The sequence below is a fragment of the Mesocricetus auratus genome, unplaced genomic scaffold, assembly GCF_017639785.1.
Source record: "Mesocricetus auratus isolate SY011 unplaced genomic scaffold, BCM_Maur_2.0 Super-Scaffold_100026, whole genome shotgun sequence".
Classification (NCBI taxonomy): Eukaryota; Metazoa; Chordata; class Mammalia; order Rodentia; family Cricetidae; genus Mesocricetus; species Mesocricetus auratus.
In genome coordinates, this window is record NW_024429207.1 from 6184221 (window position 1) to 6201163 (window position 16943).

Below are 16943 nucleotides of genomic sequence, written 5' to 3' on the forward strand. Positions count from 1 at the left end.
GGTGTTGGCCACCACTGGAAAGCATATGAGGTGAGGAGGCCTCTGAAGCCAGGGCATTTGTGTGGAGAAGTGGCCCGGGTGATATGTTCTCCCGTCACATTTTGTGAGGTCAGGGAGAAGGAAATGAAAATTAGCTGTTGTATATTTTATGGTGTGTGTACTTTATAGTGACTGCCTGTGTAAAGTCATTTCCATTGCTTGTTCACTTGACTACCGTTGCACAAGCTACGGAGGGGAAATTATGTGCACCCAGATGACATGTTGACACATGCAAACTCGTCCTTGGGATGGATATTTTGAGTCCCTTATGTGATTTCTCACAGGGATAGCCTGAAGCAGAGGAGTTTTCTCCAAGAGCACACCTCTAAAATGACAATAAAAGTCAGGAGAAGAAGGCATTCGGTACACAAATATTTTCTGTACAACTTCTCTGGAATGGATCGTACACAGAACACTTAGTTCCCCTGCAGTTGGAATGACTTTTCTTTTCTGACAGGTTCCCTTTTAATAAATGAATGCTCCCCCAGCAGCATGATTTTGTCAGAGGAACAAACCTTTACAATTGAATTATATTAAAATTCTGTTCCTAGCATTCCTTTCTCTCATTTCAGGAGCGCAATAGGAAAGGAATAAATTGGAAGTTAATGGAAGGCGCTTCCTTTGCAGGGTTTTCAAAGTGATGGCAGGCTGTGTTGCCAAAGACGGAGAAGGCACAGAGAGAAAACGCAGCCATCAGATAGGCCCGGGCAGGAGAGCAATCCTCATTAGGAGATCTTCAGCAATGGTGGTGCCTGGGGTAGGGTTTCACTTTAGTTGAAAGCAGGAGAGAAAAGAGAGGCTAAGTCTCCAGTACCGTCTTAAGACTCTGTGGGCCATTTTTGAACGTGTTCCTTGTTCGGGCCAGAAACTGACACTGCACAGTTCTCTATGTGGTGACTACCAACAGACAAACCAGAAGCCAACAGGATGGTTTACTGAGGGCCCCCAAATTCACTCAAGCTTGGGAAATCAGAGAAACAGGCTCACTCTGTCAGTGGGGTAGATGTGGGACAGTTTAAACAAATTTGGATTTTTTAAAGAAATGATAATGACACAAAGATGGCATACTCCCCTATAATATATATGTTACATGGAGGGGTTGGTTGGCAAATCAGTCTTGTGAATATAATGGAAGAGCATTGTTCTTGTAAGTCTCCGTTGTGTGTTCGTCACTACAGGATCACCACACATCACATTTGTGTAGCCATTAGAAGGTGCAGCTAAGGAAATGACAGCCAAAGTAACTATTTGCGAAAATATTTAACACACACACAAACTCCCTGGGGTATGTTTTAAGAGTATATTAGACCAAATAATATTTGCGAATTGAATTAACAGAAGTATTAATTTAGGAAAAAAGACAAAACAGTAGCACATGAGTGTAATCCCAGCACTTGGGAGGCTGAGACAGTCTGTGGACTGAGAGTCTGAGGTCAGCCTGGATGACACAGCAAGTTATAAACTAGAATGAACTATATAGTCAAACCTCATCTCAGTGTCTTAATTTTTTAAAAGTTATGTATTGTTTATTTTCCTCTACATATTTTCAGCAAAAATATAATTTTAAAAGTTGCCAAGAAGCATGTATGGTTTTTGGAAGGGTATCGAAAAGTAGAGCAACTAGCCTAAGGAATCCAGAGCTGTCAGGTCCGAGGGAGACGGTTTTTATTGTTGTTATTCTATATGTGCTTGTGAAAGGGGCCACTTCTTCCAAGGGTCAGGACCTCTAAAGCCCCTGCTGTGAGGTTCAAGCACACAAAGCAAGGGCTTGTCCTCTTGGGGCAGGCCTTCAGGACCCATTCTCCTAGACCATCACATTTTGTCTGTGATCCATGAAGGCAAGAAATGGTCAGACCTAGCCCCTACTTCCGCTCCCGGGAGCCTTGACCACAATGTCTGCTTACTGTGTCCTGACCTTCACAAATGATTGCTGTGAGTGCTCCAGTGGATAGGATGGGACCTCTGAGTCCCTGCAGTTTTTTTCAGAGTTCTGGGACCTTTCTCCGCCCATCTCTGGGCGATCATGGCCAAGCCACTGGAGGGACCATATGGTTGTCTCCTCTGACTCAAGCAGGGAAACAAACATGCGCTATTTATGAGTTACCCAGTTGGGAATGGTTGAAGGCCAGCTCTGTCCATCTCTGACTCCTACATTGACCTTGGATATCTGCTAGCTACCAGTTACTTAGCCAGTGTTGACCACACTCCAATCATACTAAACTCTCTTGGTCCTCACATCTACATGACCGCTGGTGGCTTTTCCATGGCAGGGTTAACACTATCCCAGCCAAGATGGAGCTGAAGTCTCTTACTGTTGCAACACATTTAGCTGCTTGTCTATAGCGTCATCTGGGATGCCCTCTTCTTGTTAGCAGCCATCCTTACCATTTGGTCTGTCACAGCGGCATCGGGAGCAGGGATATTTGAGAGAACAATAGTGCCTGTCCTACATGTGGTTCGCAAGGGACTCGGGGAGCCAAGCAGCCTGCAATTACTGGCCCAGAGCCCTGTCCCTCCTCATATTTCTAGCTTGCTTATCTCATGCCCAACTACATGGTTTCTTACTCATCTTCCTCGTTGTCTCGGTCATGGTCAAGTTAACCCTTCATCTTCTTCCTGATATCAGCCTGTCTTCTAGTTGTAATGCATATGGGCAACTTGGCGGTTTTCATCACAGACTCTTTCCCCTTGCTATCTACAAAGAACTGGCTCCGTGGGCCTCCCTGTGATTTTGTAGTTATTATTAAGCTGATGTCCTGGTAATATGCTGCCTCATGTTTTTATAGTCCTGTGTGTTTAATTCCGACATAGAAAGACACTTGAGAAGTTCGTAAATAAGGGATTTGATGGCTTTGATAATGGTCAAGGTCTTACCAAACCCACAAGGAGATTGTTACAGGACAAAAAAAAAATCATCCCCAACTGAGAAACACCTGTTTTCTGTGACTTTCACCACACCAGTCCTTTAAGCTGGTGCATGGTCTATAATCATCTTTTGGCATAAATACCTCATGTAAGAAATGGCAGTTTTCAGTCCAAATCCCCACTTGTTTATGGCCAGATTCTAAGCTAGCCTGATATCTGAAAGGGTTTGAAATTAAAGCTTTTATCAAGTAGAAACAGATGGAAGACCTGGAATCAATCAATTTGCCTACTGTAAAAACATGGTTACCAAAGTTCTTGCCAAAAACATTTTAAAGAGAGCAAGTTCAAATTACTTACCTTGAGTGTTTTCATTTTATCATTTTTTTTCTTTTGGTGGTGGTGGTGGTGCAAACTTCAGTCTGCCATTAGCATCTTGCAATACTGATGTGAGTCCAAATAAAATGGGAAATTTTTTTCCGAATGCAAGCTGTTGTCTCCATGGCTCCCACAACTCATGGAATGTTTCTATGCACACACGGAGCTCCTCATAGCTTTTTGTTGAAGAAAGAGAAGAAAGATTGGAGGCAGAGGCCTGTGATGTAGTCGGGTGAATATGCATTTATTGAGTAGAGTCTAATGAAACCTAGAGCTGGCTCTCCCCCACAGCTCCTTTTAAGGTAAAATACTGTATAAACGATCTCTTGCTCTCTGAGATAGTTCAAACCCCTACACCAATCATTAATACAGAAAATGTCGATATTTCCCATTTTTCTTGTCCATTTTTTGATGTTTACCCAACAGTACTTGTTTGCTCATTTTCCTTTTCTTCATAAAATAAGAATTTCATCAGTTGAGCTTGTTGTTCAAATAATTGAATGAGAAAACTAAAGACGTCAAATTGGTAGCGTTTTATTCTGAAATACTGCTTTTAAGGAACGAGGGCAGCAAGAACTGTGCATATAGCCAGTTGTGGTGACATACCATCATAAATCCCATTGATCAGGAGGTAGAGGTAGGAGAATTAGGAGTCTGAGATACGCCATGAAAAGTTCAAGAGAGTACATAGAAAGGTCCTGTCTCACAAAAGTGAGGGGTTAGGGATAAACTCGTTGAAAGGTTGCTTGCCAAACAATGGTAGACTCTGGAATCCATGCCTGCATGGCAGAAAGCAATTGAAAATCAAGAAGAGAGCTCCCCTCCAACCGAGCAGATACCCAAAAGGACAAAAGCCAAGGAGAAGAAGGTGGCCCCTCCCCTGCCATTGTGAAGAGACAGGAGACCAAAAGTTATGAATCTTCTGTTGGAGAAAAGACCTTGACATTGAACAGGACATCCAACCCAGAAGAGATCTTATGTGCTTTGTCAAATGTCCCCAGTACATCAAGCTGCAGCAGCAAAGGCCCTCTTCTAGAAGTGGCTACAATCACCTTCTGCCAATAACTGTTTCCCCAAGTCCCTGGCCCAGCAAAACAGCTACTCAGCCCCCTTAAGCTGGCCCACAGCTACAGGCCCCAGACAAAGCAGGAGAAGAAGCAAGGCTTTTGGCCGGTGTTGAGAAGAAGGCTGCTGGCTAAGGAGACATCCCCATTAAGAAACCTCCTGTCTTTGACCAGGCTCAATACATCACTATGTCCATGGAAAACAAGAAGGCTCAGCAGGGGTAATATCCCATGACATAGACCCCACTGAGCAATTGGTCCTCTTGCTTACCCTGTGTCACGGATGGGGGTTCCCTACTGCATCATAGGAGGAAGGCCAGGCTGGGGCAGCTGGTGCACAGGTATACACACACCACTGTTGCCTTCACACAGAAGACAAGGGTGCTCCGGAAGCTGTCAGACCAATTACAACAACCAATACGTTGAGATCCACCATCGCTGGGGAGGCAATGTGTTGGGTCTAAAATCTGTGACTCACCTTGCCCAGCTAGGAAAGGCCAAAAAAAGGCAAAGACCAAAGAACTCACCACTAAGCTGGATACACTATTAAGTTTTCTGTACATAAATGTAATTACAGAATTATCCTCCAAAAAGGAAATTAAAAAGAAAGCAAGCATTTTTCCACTCCAGTATTGTACTAGGTATCAGAGAGGATTGGGTCATGGTGGTTGGAGACTGATTCCCTACTTGAAGTTCTTATCAGCCACCAATAGGATAAGCAAGCGTCTCTAATTTAGGATACATGGTACATAGGTAATTTCTTAAGCATAAGAGCCTTCGTTCTCAAAACTAATAGAAGTTTCTCTCTGGTGATGTTGGTTGTTCTGTCCCTATTGTAATTCTTTTAAAAAAGTAGCCGGTATTTTCAGATATACCACTAGGATACAGCATCCAAAGGCTTTTGCTCAGCTTTCATGTCCCAAGGATTGAATAATTATCTCTAAGTGGTTGGCTGTGACCTCTCCTGGCTATGACAGCAGAAGAAGTCCCACTGTGTGACTGTGAAGGTCCATTGTGTGAGTGTGAAGGCCCACTGTGTGAGTGTGAAGGCCCACTGTGTGTCTATTCTCTAATAAGCTTAGTTACATGGTTTTATTTGGAGGTTGCTTTTGGGTTTTGTGGTTGTTGTTTCTCAGATAGGATGCAATCCCGGATGCCCTGTAAATTGCTCCATAAACCATACTGGCCTAGAACTCAGAGAGATCCGCCTGCCTCTGCCTCCCAGGTGCTGGGAGTAAAGACGTGTACTGTCACCACCCGGCAACATGTCCTACTCTTTAAAAACAATTGCCCTGTGCTATACTTTCTTAGCTAAAGTAATTCCAGAGAGACCACAAAGATCTCACCTGCTAAAAATGTATTATTTAAAAAGCTCATGCCCAAAGTGAAACCATAGTTCTTACACTTGAGTGCACACAGAAGCAAGTCTGGTGTATGGCATTGGGCGGTGGAATAAATTATTTACTAGGAAATGACATTTCACAGCTCTCTGCTTGCTTGCCCGCATAAAACACAAGGGTTTGAGCATCTCTTAGAGGCACTTCTTCTGGCTGAAGAAGGAAACGTAGGGGAAAAAGCTATGAATTCTAACCGATCTGCACACGCATATCAGCAGGTTAGTGGCAATTTCCCTGTCTTGGGAGTTAGAATATTTGGAGCTGGGTGTTTGTGGAGCTGTGTTCAGATTTACAGAGCAAATAAATGAGTCTCAGTGTTTCCCCCATTTCTGTAGGTATATATGGGTCTCCAGCTCCTCGTTTGGGTTCTTTATTGTCCCTCATCCAAGCTTTGCAATTTCAGAATGAGCTTCCGAACCATTTCTTTATAATGAACCTAACTCTGTGCCCATGACACAGACCCACAACCCACCCACCCCCACATATTCTGATACCCTGGGAGAGTACGGGAGATGGGACCTCAAAGAAGAGGGGGATACAAATGGCACCCTTAGGGCACTTTCTCATCCAAGACGGTATACAGAAGGCACAAATAAAGGAGGAAAACTCAAGGGTAGTTATTCTAAATTAGGAAAGATGCGTCCTTGCTTGTTGACAAGGAATCGGCTGGAATCACCCAACAGTGGTTTGTTCTCACACGGGCATCCCTCTGGTCACGACTGCCAAAGGTAACTGATTAAAGGGAGCTTCCACCTGACGGAATTAGGGATAACCCCTCCTTTGGAAAGCATGTGACAAACCACAGGTCGTTTATTTCTGTCGGTAAGCTGCATTAAGAATTAAGTCCCCGTTTTACAAGTAATGCAACTTTCCGTGAATGGCCCTCAGCCTCCCTTCGGTATTCCCACATCTTTCTTCCTTTAGGAAGGACAGTGTCTAGAAACTCAGGGCCAGCTTTGGAGAGATTTCATCAGCAGATCACTGAAACCATGGGGAAATTCTAGCACTGCTTTCCATTGTTTGCTGTTTTGTTTAATTCTCTGGTAGTTTTGTTGTTGTTGTTTGGTTTTTGTTTTTGTTGGTTTTTTGTTTTTGTTTTGTTTTGTTTTTTGCCTATATCAGTAGATAGTTAAATACAGTCACTACGGTACATTTCAAACATCCACCTGAACGCTATAAAGGCTATACTGTCATCAATATTTGACTTATTCCAACTCTTCCTTTCTGTAGTCTAGATTTTTTTTTAAAAAAAGCAAGAACAGCAACTAGTTTTTCAGAGTCTGTCACATCAGCTGTAATGTGGAAATGTTTCTGTTGCAGCAAGGCTACATTAACTCTTTCAGTGTGATCCATTCAGCAAATTAATGTTCTTGAGGTGCTAAATTACTCCATAATGGCTCAAAGAGCAGTAATTCAGCCTCTAAATGTGGACTCCCCTCTGCAAACCAACTGTCTACATTGGGTAGGTACTCTGATAGCCTCATGCGGCACTTCATCAGTGTCCCTTGCAAAGCAATTATCAGACAATTTACCCAAAGACCAAGACACACACTCGCCGCTCCAGATGGTCATTTGAGAAGAGATTCTCACATGACAGATCAGGATAGCTTTCCCTTTTCACTGTCACAGAGCTAAAGACTGACAACTGAGAATTTTCTGGAATTGTGGGTCATCTCCAACTCATGTTTGAGTTAGTAAAATGAAAGCCTGTGTATAGAAGCCCTCGTTCCTTCCTCCTCGCCCTGCGGCTTTCCCAGTGAAGTGTTGCAGACAGCAAAAGCCTCTTTGTTTATATGCCTGGGCCCAGGAGTCATTTCCAGACATCTAGAGCCTAGAGATGTTGACCCAGGGATGACATTACACTTCTCTCAACCCATCTCAAGGAAAAGTTCTTAATTACTGCATTACAACAGCAAACTGACTAGCAAACTGTTAGATATTTCAGACTTCTGAGGCTCCAGTAAGGAGAGAATTTTGTTCATGCCCTTTGGTCAAGGAACGTTTCCCACTTACCCACTATTTTCCTGGCATCATACACACATTCATCTAAGTGAACAATGGCAGGTGCTGACGAGTGCTGGAGAACAGGCAAGTTCAGCATCCTCGGGGCCCTGAACCAATGGGTAAATACTTGGAAGCGTGGTTAGTGCTAAGACAGCGTTACCCAGCGGGCAACCAGGATGTTCAAGTCAGCTTGGGCACAAGAGTAGGCAAGATACACATCCCAGTGGAGCCAAGTAGACTAGGCTGGCCAGCAAGCCCCAGGGTTCTTCCTGTCTACTTCCCCAGTCCTGGGGTTGCAAACAGCGCAGTGGTTACAAGCATACCACCACTTAGCTTTGGTGTACTGGGGATTGAACTTTCATCCTCATGCTTGCCTACCAAGCACTCTACAAACTGAACTGTCTCCCCAGCTCTGCTCCCCTTTACTCTTTTGTACGCCTCACCTGCCCGAGGCCCAGCATTCCTCTTCCCTTCTAAAACCGAACAGTATTCATTTTCCCTCTGACAGTTGGTGAACAGAGAGCATATTAGTCTCAACATTCCCTTATTTTTTTACATCCCAAGTCTACCCGCTTACTAAACAATGATCTGCTGAGTAGTAGACTCAACAATAGTCTGTTGCTATGGTTTGTCTTTGCATGCATTGATATTCACCTGGGTTTTCTAAGCCATCGACGTGTCGTTGGTTCCCTGTGACATTTTCTTTTCTGTTCTCTACTTGCCCCTTCTTTTGCTCCTCCTCCTTTTTTCGCCTGTGAAAAAGCTTTGGTTGGATGGGAAAGGCTCTGGGCCAAGGTAAAAACCCTGACTCCAGGACCAATTTTGTCACTCCCAACTGTGATGTTTGGGAAGCCACAGACCCTCCCTTATTTATGAAATGAAAGGTTTCTCAGTAATGAAAACAATCCCTTCTTGCTGTAACAAATCTGTGATTCGTCCATGCTTCCTATTTCTCTTGGCCTCTGTAACACTTATCCCATAAGAAACATTTACTAGAAGTTGACGATTTCCTTTGCTGAAACAATGATACATACTGTATCTCTATTGAAACTAGAGCCTGGTGTATTATTGTGCCGGTAGTGACAACAGCCACTCGCTGATAAATGAAATTCCCGTGTAGAATACCTACCTTCAAAAAAGTGTTCTCCTCATCCCAGCCTTTCCCTTTCCCTCATGTACATCCATTTCCTGGGCATTGAGTCCAGTGTGTGTGTGTGTGTGTGTGTGTGTGTGTGTGTGTGTGTGTGTGTGTGTGTACAGGAATAAAAAGAGAACAAAAAAGGATGAGTTTGCCCTCAGCACACTTCTAGAACTGGTGGGATACATCCAGGATGATGAAGTCATGTGTAGTTCATTCCTCATGATGAACTGTCCAGCAATTCTACATTTCAGAACCTACATAAGCAGGGGAGGGAGAGGGAGCTGGCATTGACATGTGAAGCAAGCTTGTTTCTAACTTAAATTTTAAAAAGGAAGAAAAACAAAACAAAAACCTACAAAACATCCATGTTACTCAGCCAGCGCACAATTTTAGAATGTGGGAGGGGACTGCACAGAATCCTTTGAACCCCTAAGGGAACTCTTTTCTGGACCTCCCTGGTTAGATGACTGTGTCTCAAGGCCTATGCATTATCACTCTGTTAGTTCTCCTATTCAGGTTATGACTATGCAAAGAAAGAGGCATTGGGTCAGCTTTCTTGAATATGATCCTTGAAAAACGATGATTTCTGGGGCCATCTCTCCCTGTATTCCATGTTCAAAAGGGCTGCCCGAGGAACAAGAAAAAGGCAGGCTGTTGTCCATCTTCTCTGAACTCATGCTATCTGAAGAGCTCAAGGCAAAGAGAAAATGGCGAGGTACCTGCAGACAGCTGCCCTTGCTGGTTTCATGGAATCAACACCGATTAGACCCTGTCCCTTAAGAGTGACCTCCTATGGAAATTCAGCCAAGCAATTGTAAACTGGTGTGGCCCACTCTCTCCTGTCTGCTCACATCCTTGTCTCAAGATCCTCTCACGTGACAGAAAATTCATGTAAAAACAAAGCAGTGCATTCTTTGGTCTTTCTTGATTTCCTCTTTTCCTGTCACTTTGATAATAGGTACACATGAGAAGACCCTGTCACGTTGAAGTCACTTGATTCCTCTACTTATCATGATGTTATCTGCTTTTTCTAATGTCTCTCCAATTTTTGAGGATTTCCTATTGAATTCAAAAGAAATAATAATTTGTGAGATAATTGTTAAGAAATACTTTTATGCAAAATCTTGGACTTAATGTTGCAAATCACAATATTATTAACATCAGAATGCCAAACCAGCCCACCATCCAAGCATAAATGAGCTCTGTTCTGGTTTGCTATTGGTTTGCATGTCCTGCATCAAGAATGAGGATCAAGGAATAACTCCTGCATTCTTTTTCTGTTCTGATAGGGTGGTAATTGTGTCACTTACCATAGTGATGGATAGATTGTTTTAAATTAGCACCATAGGGGAAATTGTCACAGAAGGTGGCAACAATGAGTAGATCTTGTTTTTGTTTTTACTGGCTCGAGTGAAAGGAAATTTAAGCTATTGATGTATAAGATGGACAGTGAAGCAGGGTCCAAGAGTCAGTCTTTCAGGGAAAGCTTACCATGACTCAAGTCTGGAATCCAATCCATATACCTACTGAGAGACAGTAGGATATTAGAAGGCCCTGGGAAGATGAGAAAGCCCAGCTACAACTCTATTTGAACATTCTGCTAAAGAATCTGTTTTAACAAAAGCACTGAAGTCAAGCAAGTTTTAAAGTTTTGGAGAACTGCAAATGGTTTCCACTTGAATAAATTTACAGTATCAGTAGTCTATTGACATAGGGTTGTTAAGAGTGTAGCTTAGTCAGTGTTTCTTCCAAATGAAAATCTACTGCATATATTTAAACAAAGGAGTATTATAATCATAGCGTTCCAAATATATAAATAAGTGTGGGGACAGGCAGGTAGACCAGTTGTCAAATTCCAGGGCAGTAGGCGTGTGAAAGATATTATGAAGGAAAAATGAAGAGTTGTGCATGTCTGAATGGGAAGGAAAGAGAAAATCTCATCTCAGGATGAGAACTGGGGATGACTGGGTTTATGACTCTGAGGCATTTACTAATAATCTCGCTGCCTAGGAAACATAAAAGGAGTTTTGAAAATGCTCTCCAGAAGCTAAAGTAGCAAGTCTAGGCAAAAATGCAATCAAAATTAAAGTCAAATAAATAGATAACCATAAAAAGGGTGCCCCATCGCTGCAAGAGCAAGAGGTCGGTAAGAGCCTGAGGGAGAGTGTCTTTTCTAAGCAGACTCCTTTGTGAAGAGGGGTCAGCTGGGAGCAGAGAAGAATGTGCTGTGTGATGAATCCGGAGCGATAAGGCTACCACATGAGTGGAGTCGTGAACATGAAGTTGATGTTCTATTCAAATTCCCTAGAGCCTATTGCACTGTAAATTCAAAAGGCTAATAAAAGAAAAACTACATCTCTAATATAGGAACGAGTTGGGGAGGTCTAGTGCACTGAGGCCAAGGCACTAACATTAAGCAGAGCTGCAGAGCTGTGCAGAGCAGAGGCAGTGTCCAGCAGTATATGGATTAGATGGAAAGGTCTCTGATCTCCCAGGGTCAGAGCTTTCCAGCTGGTTAATGCTGGTACATTGCCTGAGTTGTTGTTTTGTTTTGTTTTTTGTTTAGATAACTGATTCTTTTGTTTCAGCTCCTTACCCAGAATCCTCTGGTCCCTTGAAAGTCTCTCACTTGTCTCATTTTCATTTCTCTTGACAAGAGACCTAGTCTGTGAAAAAGCCTTCACTGATTTACACTGAAATGAAGAACTAAATAAGGGTGATAATTCTGTTCCTGGTTCTCTTGTGGGGGTTCATAACACAACACCCAAAGACCTGGCTGTAGCATGCTGAGCACTTTAAGTTAAAGGAGACTGGAAAGGTTCTGACCACTGCCCACCTTCCCTTCTTTTTCCTCCACTTTAAAAGCATGTCAATGAACCTGGAAGTCCTCTTCCCCAAGATGGGTCACAGAAACTGTGGTTCCTTTCCTTGTAATACTGAATGGGGTCCCTCTCTGCCCTTTCTGCTCTTAAAGAAGGCCACAATACCCTCATTCCAGACCCTACCTAGGGAGACCTGGTAGAATCTGAAGAGAGAGAGGCCTTGCTTTTCTGGTCCATTCATCACCATCAGGTCGTATACATCTTGTGCAATCACATCTGCCCAGCTGGTCCTGCTTCACCCAACGTAAACATAAAAGCACACACAGGAATAACTGCCCCCCCCACACACCTCATATCCCTTGTGATAAGCAAGGGCAGTACTACATGCTTCCAAGCCCAGCGTGTATGCCTTTTGACTGTCTCTCGACTTGAAATGAGGCCCTTTCTGCCTGCAGTATGATTAAATAATCTATTTATGAAACAGTAGGGGTAAAAGAGGTAGCTCTGTGCTTGAAAGCCCTGTGTTGGTCCCCGATGTTCTCCCTGTGTTTTGAGTAACCAGCAAGTCTAGGGAACTCTCACTGCCTGCCCTGCCACCCCTTGGTAAGCTCCCTCGGTGTTACCTTTCGCAGTCAGCTGTATTGAAATTTTGGTTTCCTAAAAGCCATTCCTCAACACAGCATCCCCATGAAGAAGCCTGCTGGAGGCCTGACTCCCATCCCCTAAAGGGAAGATTCCCAGCCCCTAAAGGCTCAACGTCTAACTTACCTTTCTCCCAGTCCTAACAGCTTCACTGACGAGTACCCAAGACCTCCAGTACCCTCACCTCCCTCACCCCTACCCCACCCAGTCCTTTGAGAGCAGAAGTCACCTCAAGGAGGTCCCCACTGGCTCCTCCAGCTGGAGACATCTCTGCCTATGTCCTGGTCCCTCTGGGGATCCCTGGTTCCTGAGGGGCACTTGATGTTAGGAGGTTAGCTCACATATGTGACTATTTTGGATTCTCTTTGGATTCTCAGTACCCTTGTACTGTTGGGTAATTAGACAGGAAGATGCCCTGAGGGCTCTTACTCGTTCCTGGCCATCCTTCTTCACACACTGCCATCCCGTTAATGCCTTAACTTAGATTTAGCCACTTGTCGGCAGACACGCATTCAGAACTTCCGGGGCCAAACTGTTAAACTGAGCCGTTGAAGAGCCAGCTCATCTTATGTCGTTCTCACTGTACCGTCTCCAGAGGTTACTTGTGTTTTTATTTCCCGAAGAACCAAGGGCTAACAGGTTGCCGTCTGAATGCCCAGCATCCTGGGCTGCATCCCCGTGAGCTCAGCCTCCTGTGATAGAAAATGCCTGCCCAGCAGGAGATGGAATAAGTGGTAAGCCAATGAAAGCATCAAGTCAAAGGTTGGCAAAATGCTTTCTACAGGAGAAAGGTGAAGTTTCTGCTTGAGATTGAATGGGGCTAGAAAATATAAACCAGCGAAAGGGCAGGTCAGCGGCTGTGGCAAGAAGGAATCGGCGCACTCGCTGCTGGTGAGCAGGATCGAGTGTATAATGCACAGTTCTCAACCCTGAGTCGCAGGCCCTGTGATTTGCAGAAAGGACAATGGGCCTGAGGTCAGGTGCCGCGAGGTTCCACTGACAGCTCAGCCGTGGGAGCCTGAACAAGTGACGTAACCACCTCGTCCTCATCTTGCCATTTACAGGGTGGGGGAGGGCTCATTTGGTACAGAATGATGTTGAATTCTAAAGGACTCCGGAACTGAGAACAGTGCAATGGGATCCAAGAGTTACACCGAATATAAGCCTTGACTTGAGACTGATTCCGTCCATAAGTCTATATTTCCGCTGTGCGTGTGAATGAGCCTGTGCCTGCTTGTTTCGAGATCAATAATACCTTCAGAAAAGCAGTGACAGCAGTAAACTATTTTGGATTTCTTTCATTTATGCCTTAATCTTCTCAGGGCTCTGGATCTGCTGAGGAGGGAAGGACGTCTGCTATGTTTCTTTGGCACTACCCTTTCTGAGTCCAAGCAATGATGACACTTAATGGTGCCTTCATTTCTCCCCTCCTCCATCTGCCCCACATCTCCCTGAGTGCCCATTCCCACCACGGCAGCTGCATGGCAGGGCTGTCAAACCATGTCAGTCAAACCCGAGATCCCACCAACCCTGAGCCCTCTGAGTTAATGGGTCAGCACACCACCAGGCACAAGTAGACCTCTGTCTCCGCCATCTTTATTGTCTGGGATCGGGATCGTCCAACGGCAAACAACATTTGCCTGCTTTTCTGCCCTGCGTTCCACAATGCGCTGTATCTATATGCGTTGTGATGAGTGTTGCACGCTTGCCCACCCCTGGCGATTTTTGTCCTCCTCTAAAAACATCCCTTCTGCACTATCACTGCTTCTGGGCTTGCTATAAGGAAGCTTCTAGAATTTTCATTGAAAATTATGAATTTGGTTTTCCCTATTCAGATAATGTGGTCGTCTTTTTACATTTTTCTCTGATGATGCCACAAGTGGAAAATTCAGAAAAACTGAATTCTTAGTCAAGTGTTGTTCCTGTAGTACATTTTTATTATCACGGCTTGGTATTTAAAATGGACCCTAACATTTAAATAAGTTCCCCGTATTTGTATGCTAAAAAAAAATAAGCGTGTAATGAAATATCAAAGAACTGTTAAATGTCAGGAAATAACGTATCCCGTTTCACTAAACATAATAAGTCACTTGCGATAGCACACAGTCCTCAAATAGCAGTATAGACAAGAGAGGTTTGAGGCTGGAGAGATTGCTTGGCAGTTAGGAACACTTGCTCCTCTTCCAAAGGAGTTCCGGCATCCGCATCGGGAGGCTCGCAGCCACCTGAACTCCAGCTCCACAGGGATCCTTCACCCTCCTTTGCATTCTATGGGCACCCACATACACGTGCACATACCTCAACATGTACACATAATTAAATATAGGCCTTTTTCTAGAAAAAACCCACAATCTTTAAGAATGGCTGTCACTGTCACTACCACCAAAGACTTAATTTACTATAAACTACATCGATTACTGAGAAATTTTCAAAGTCTTTAGAGCTAAGAATGGGGCTTAGCAATAAAGTATTTGTCTAGCTTTCACTAGGTCCTGGGCCCCAGCCCTGACACCGTCCAAAGAGTCTTTAAAAGGCTTTTCTTTCCTCTAGTTAATGTGTTGAAAATATGTCAAGATGCTAAAATAATACTTTAAATATGTTTGAAGGTAGTACATATATGTATTATGTATGCTGCATGGTCATGGAGGGCTTGGTTGATAAACTTTAAAAGCATGAAGCACTGAATTACATGTACTTGGTGAAAATTTGAAGGAATACTAAGGAATTTAATACCAGCAAACATGTTCCCTTTGAAACAGCAAATTAGATGTGCAGGTGGGTTTTGGTCACACTTCAAAGGCTAAAATGCTGAGATGGAGAACTATTCTGTTTACCCTTGCTCTCACCAGTGAGATTTTTCTACGTTAAACAGGCTTCCGATTACTTCAAAGTGTGTTTGAAGTCCTCGCTCGGCATAGCTCATGCACAAAGACAAATACTGCTCCAAATTTGTGCTGCTAATACTGGTGTTCCATAAATGTATAGGTAAAAAGGGCCAGCCATTTCCTTGTTAACACCATGTGATGCCTCTCTCATTCAGCTATGACAGTGAAGGTCGCCTAACGAACGTTACATTTCCAACCGGAGTGGTTACAAACTTACACGGGGATATGGACAAGGCTATCACGGTGGACATTGAGTCGTCCAGCCGAGACGAAGACGTCAGCATCACTTCCAATTTGTCCTCAATTGATTCCTTCTACACCATGGTTCAAGGTAAAGGCAAAAGCAGAATTTGAAATGAATAACGAGCAAGTTACCGGTGGCATTCAAGTAGAGTGTGGGCTTTCGTGGTCCAAGATAAGCCAGATGAAGGGAGGGGAAGGCAGGAACGTTTAGACACATTAGTGAAATAATCAACGCCCTGCAGGCAGTGTTATATGTGTACACACACACACACACACACGTATAAATAATATAAAATAATTCCATCTCTTGCTAAGTGCCACCCTACCAGATGTTGAGAGCATGCCTTTTCCAGTGCCATCTAACTGCAGTAACCTGAGGTGAGGTGTTATGATCCACCATGATGTGGCATTGGAAGCCAAATCCCTGTTTGTGTAGTATCTGAACTCTTCCACAGGTTGGAATGATTAAACCTGTGTTAAACCTCTCTTTCTCTGCTTGGATTGACTTACTGTTTTTGTTTCTTTCTTTTTTTTTTTCTTTTTAAAAATTTATCCATCGGAGTTGTTTTACCTTCATTATAGTGGCTGTTCTTTAAATTACTCACAGCCTGCCTGCTAAGGCTGTAGCCTGGGGGGAATCCAGTTCCCTCAGACAGTGGCTCTGTTGCTGCCACTAAACGTAGCTTTAACTAAATCTCTATTGTTCTAATAAAAGGAGATTCAAAGGCTAGAGTGAAAGCCCGTGAGCTCGGAGAGTTGGAACAGCAACTGGCTAACTCGCTTTCTTTGATGGCAACCAGGAAGTCACTCCCTTCCACATCACCCCAACCAAAAAAAAAAAAAAATGCTAAGCTCCTCCCTGCTACTTCCTGTCAACCAGTTGACCTCTGAGCCCAGGTTAATTTTATTTAATTAACACAAATGCAACACACCTTTACATAGTTAACAAATGCAGCATGAACAAATGCAACACATCTTTACACAGTTAAAGCAATATTCTGCAGCATAAACAAATGTAGCACATCTTTGCCTGGTTAAAATAATATTCTACAACACATCAGGCAACCTCTGCAATCATCTAAAAACAATATTTCTTCTTTGTATTTCTTCAATGAATGATCCTGTATTGCTTCAAAGTCTTTATACTGAGACAGAAGCACCAGCCTATAATATGAAAAGGTTTTTTATATAGCATTAGGTGGGTCCATTTTCTTAAAAGTCAGTTTGGGGGAGAATATCACTTTGCATATACAAGCTATAGATACTGACCTTTCCAAAGTGTCTTTGAGAAAGGACAACAGGATGCATATGGGGACGGGGGACAGGGATTCCTCTAAGATCCTGGAGGAACACATGCAGCCTACTGAAAGAGTACATGCTTGGTCTACTGATCATCCCAGAGAAGGTGAACCTTCATCTCCTCTCCTACGTCACTGGTACTTTTAAATTCTCCTAGCGTTCACCTT

The 16943-nt window shown here is 43.6% G+C and overlaps 1 protein-coding gene across 8 annotated transcripts in view; it reads left to right on the forward strand.

Annotated features, from left to right (window-relative positions):
- Window positions 1-16943, forward strand: part of Tenm3 (teneurin transmembrane protein 3) — a 1762555-nt gene that overhangs the window by 1720096 nt on the left and 25516 nt on the right. For all 8 annotated transcript variants that reach the window (XM_040731875.1, XM_040731879.1, XM_040731877.1 and 5 more), the window contains one exon: window positions 15390-15565. In XM_040731875.1, coding sequence (XP_040587809.1) covers window positions 15390-15565 — 176 coding nt within the window. The remainder of the gene's footprint in view (window positions 1-15389; window positions 15566-16943) is intronic.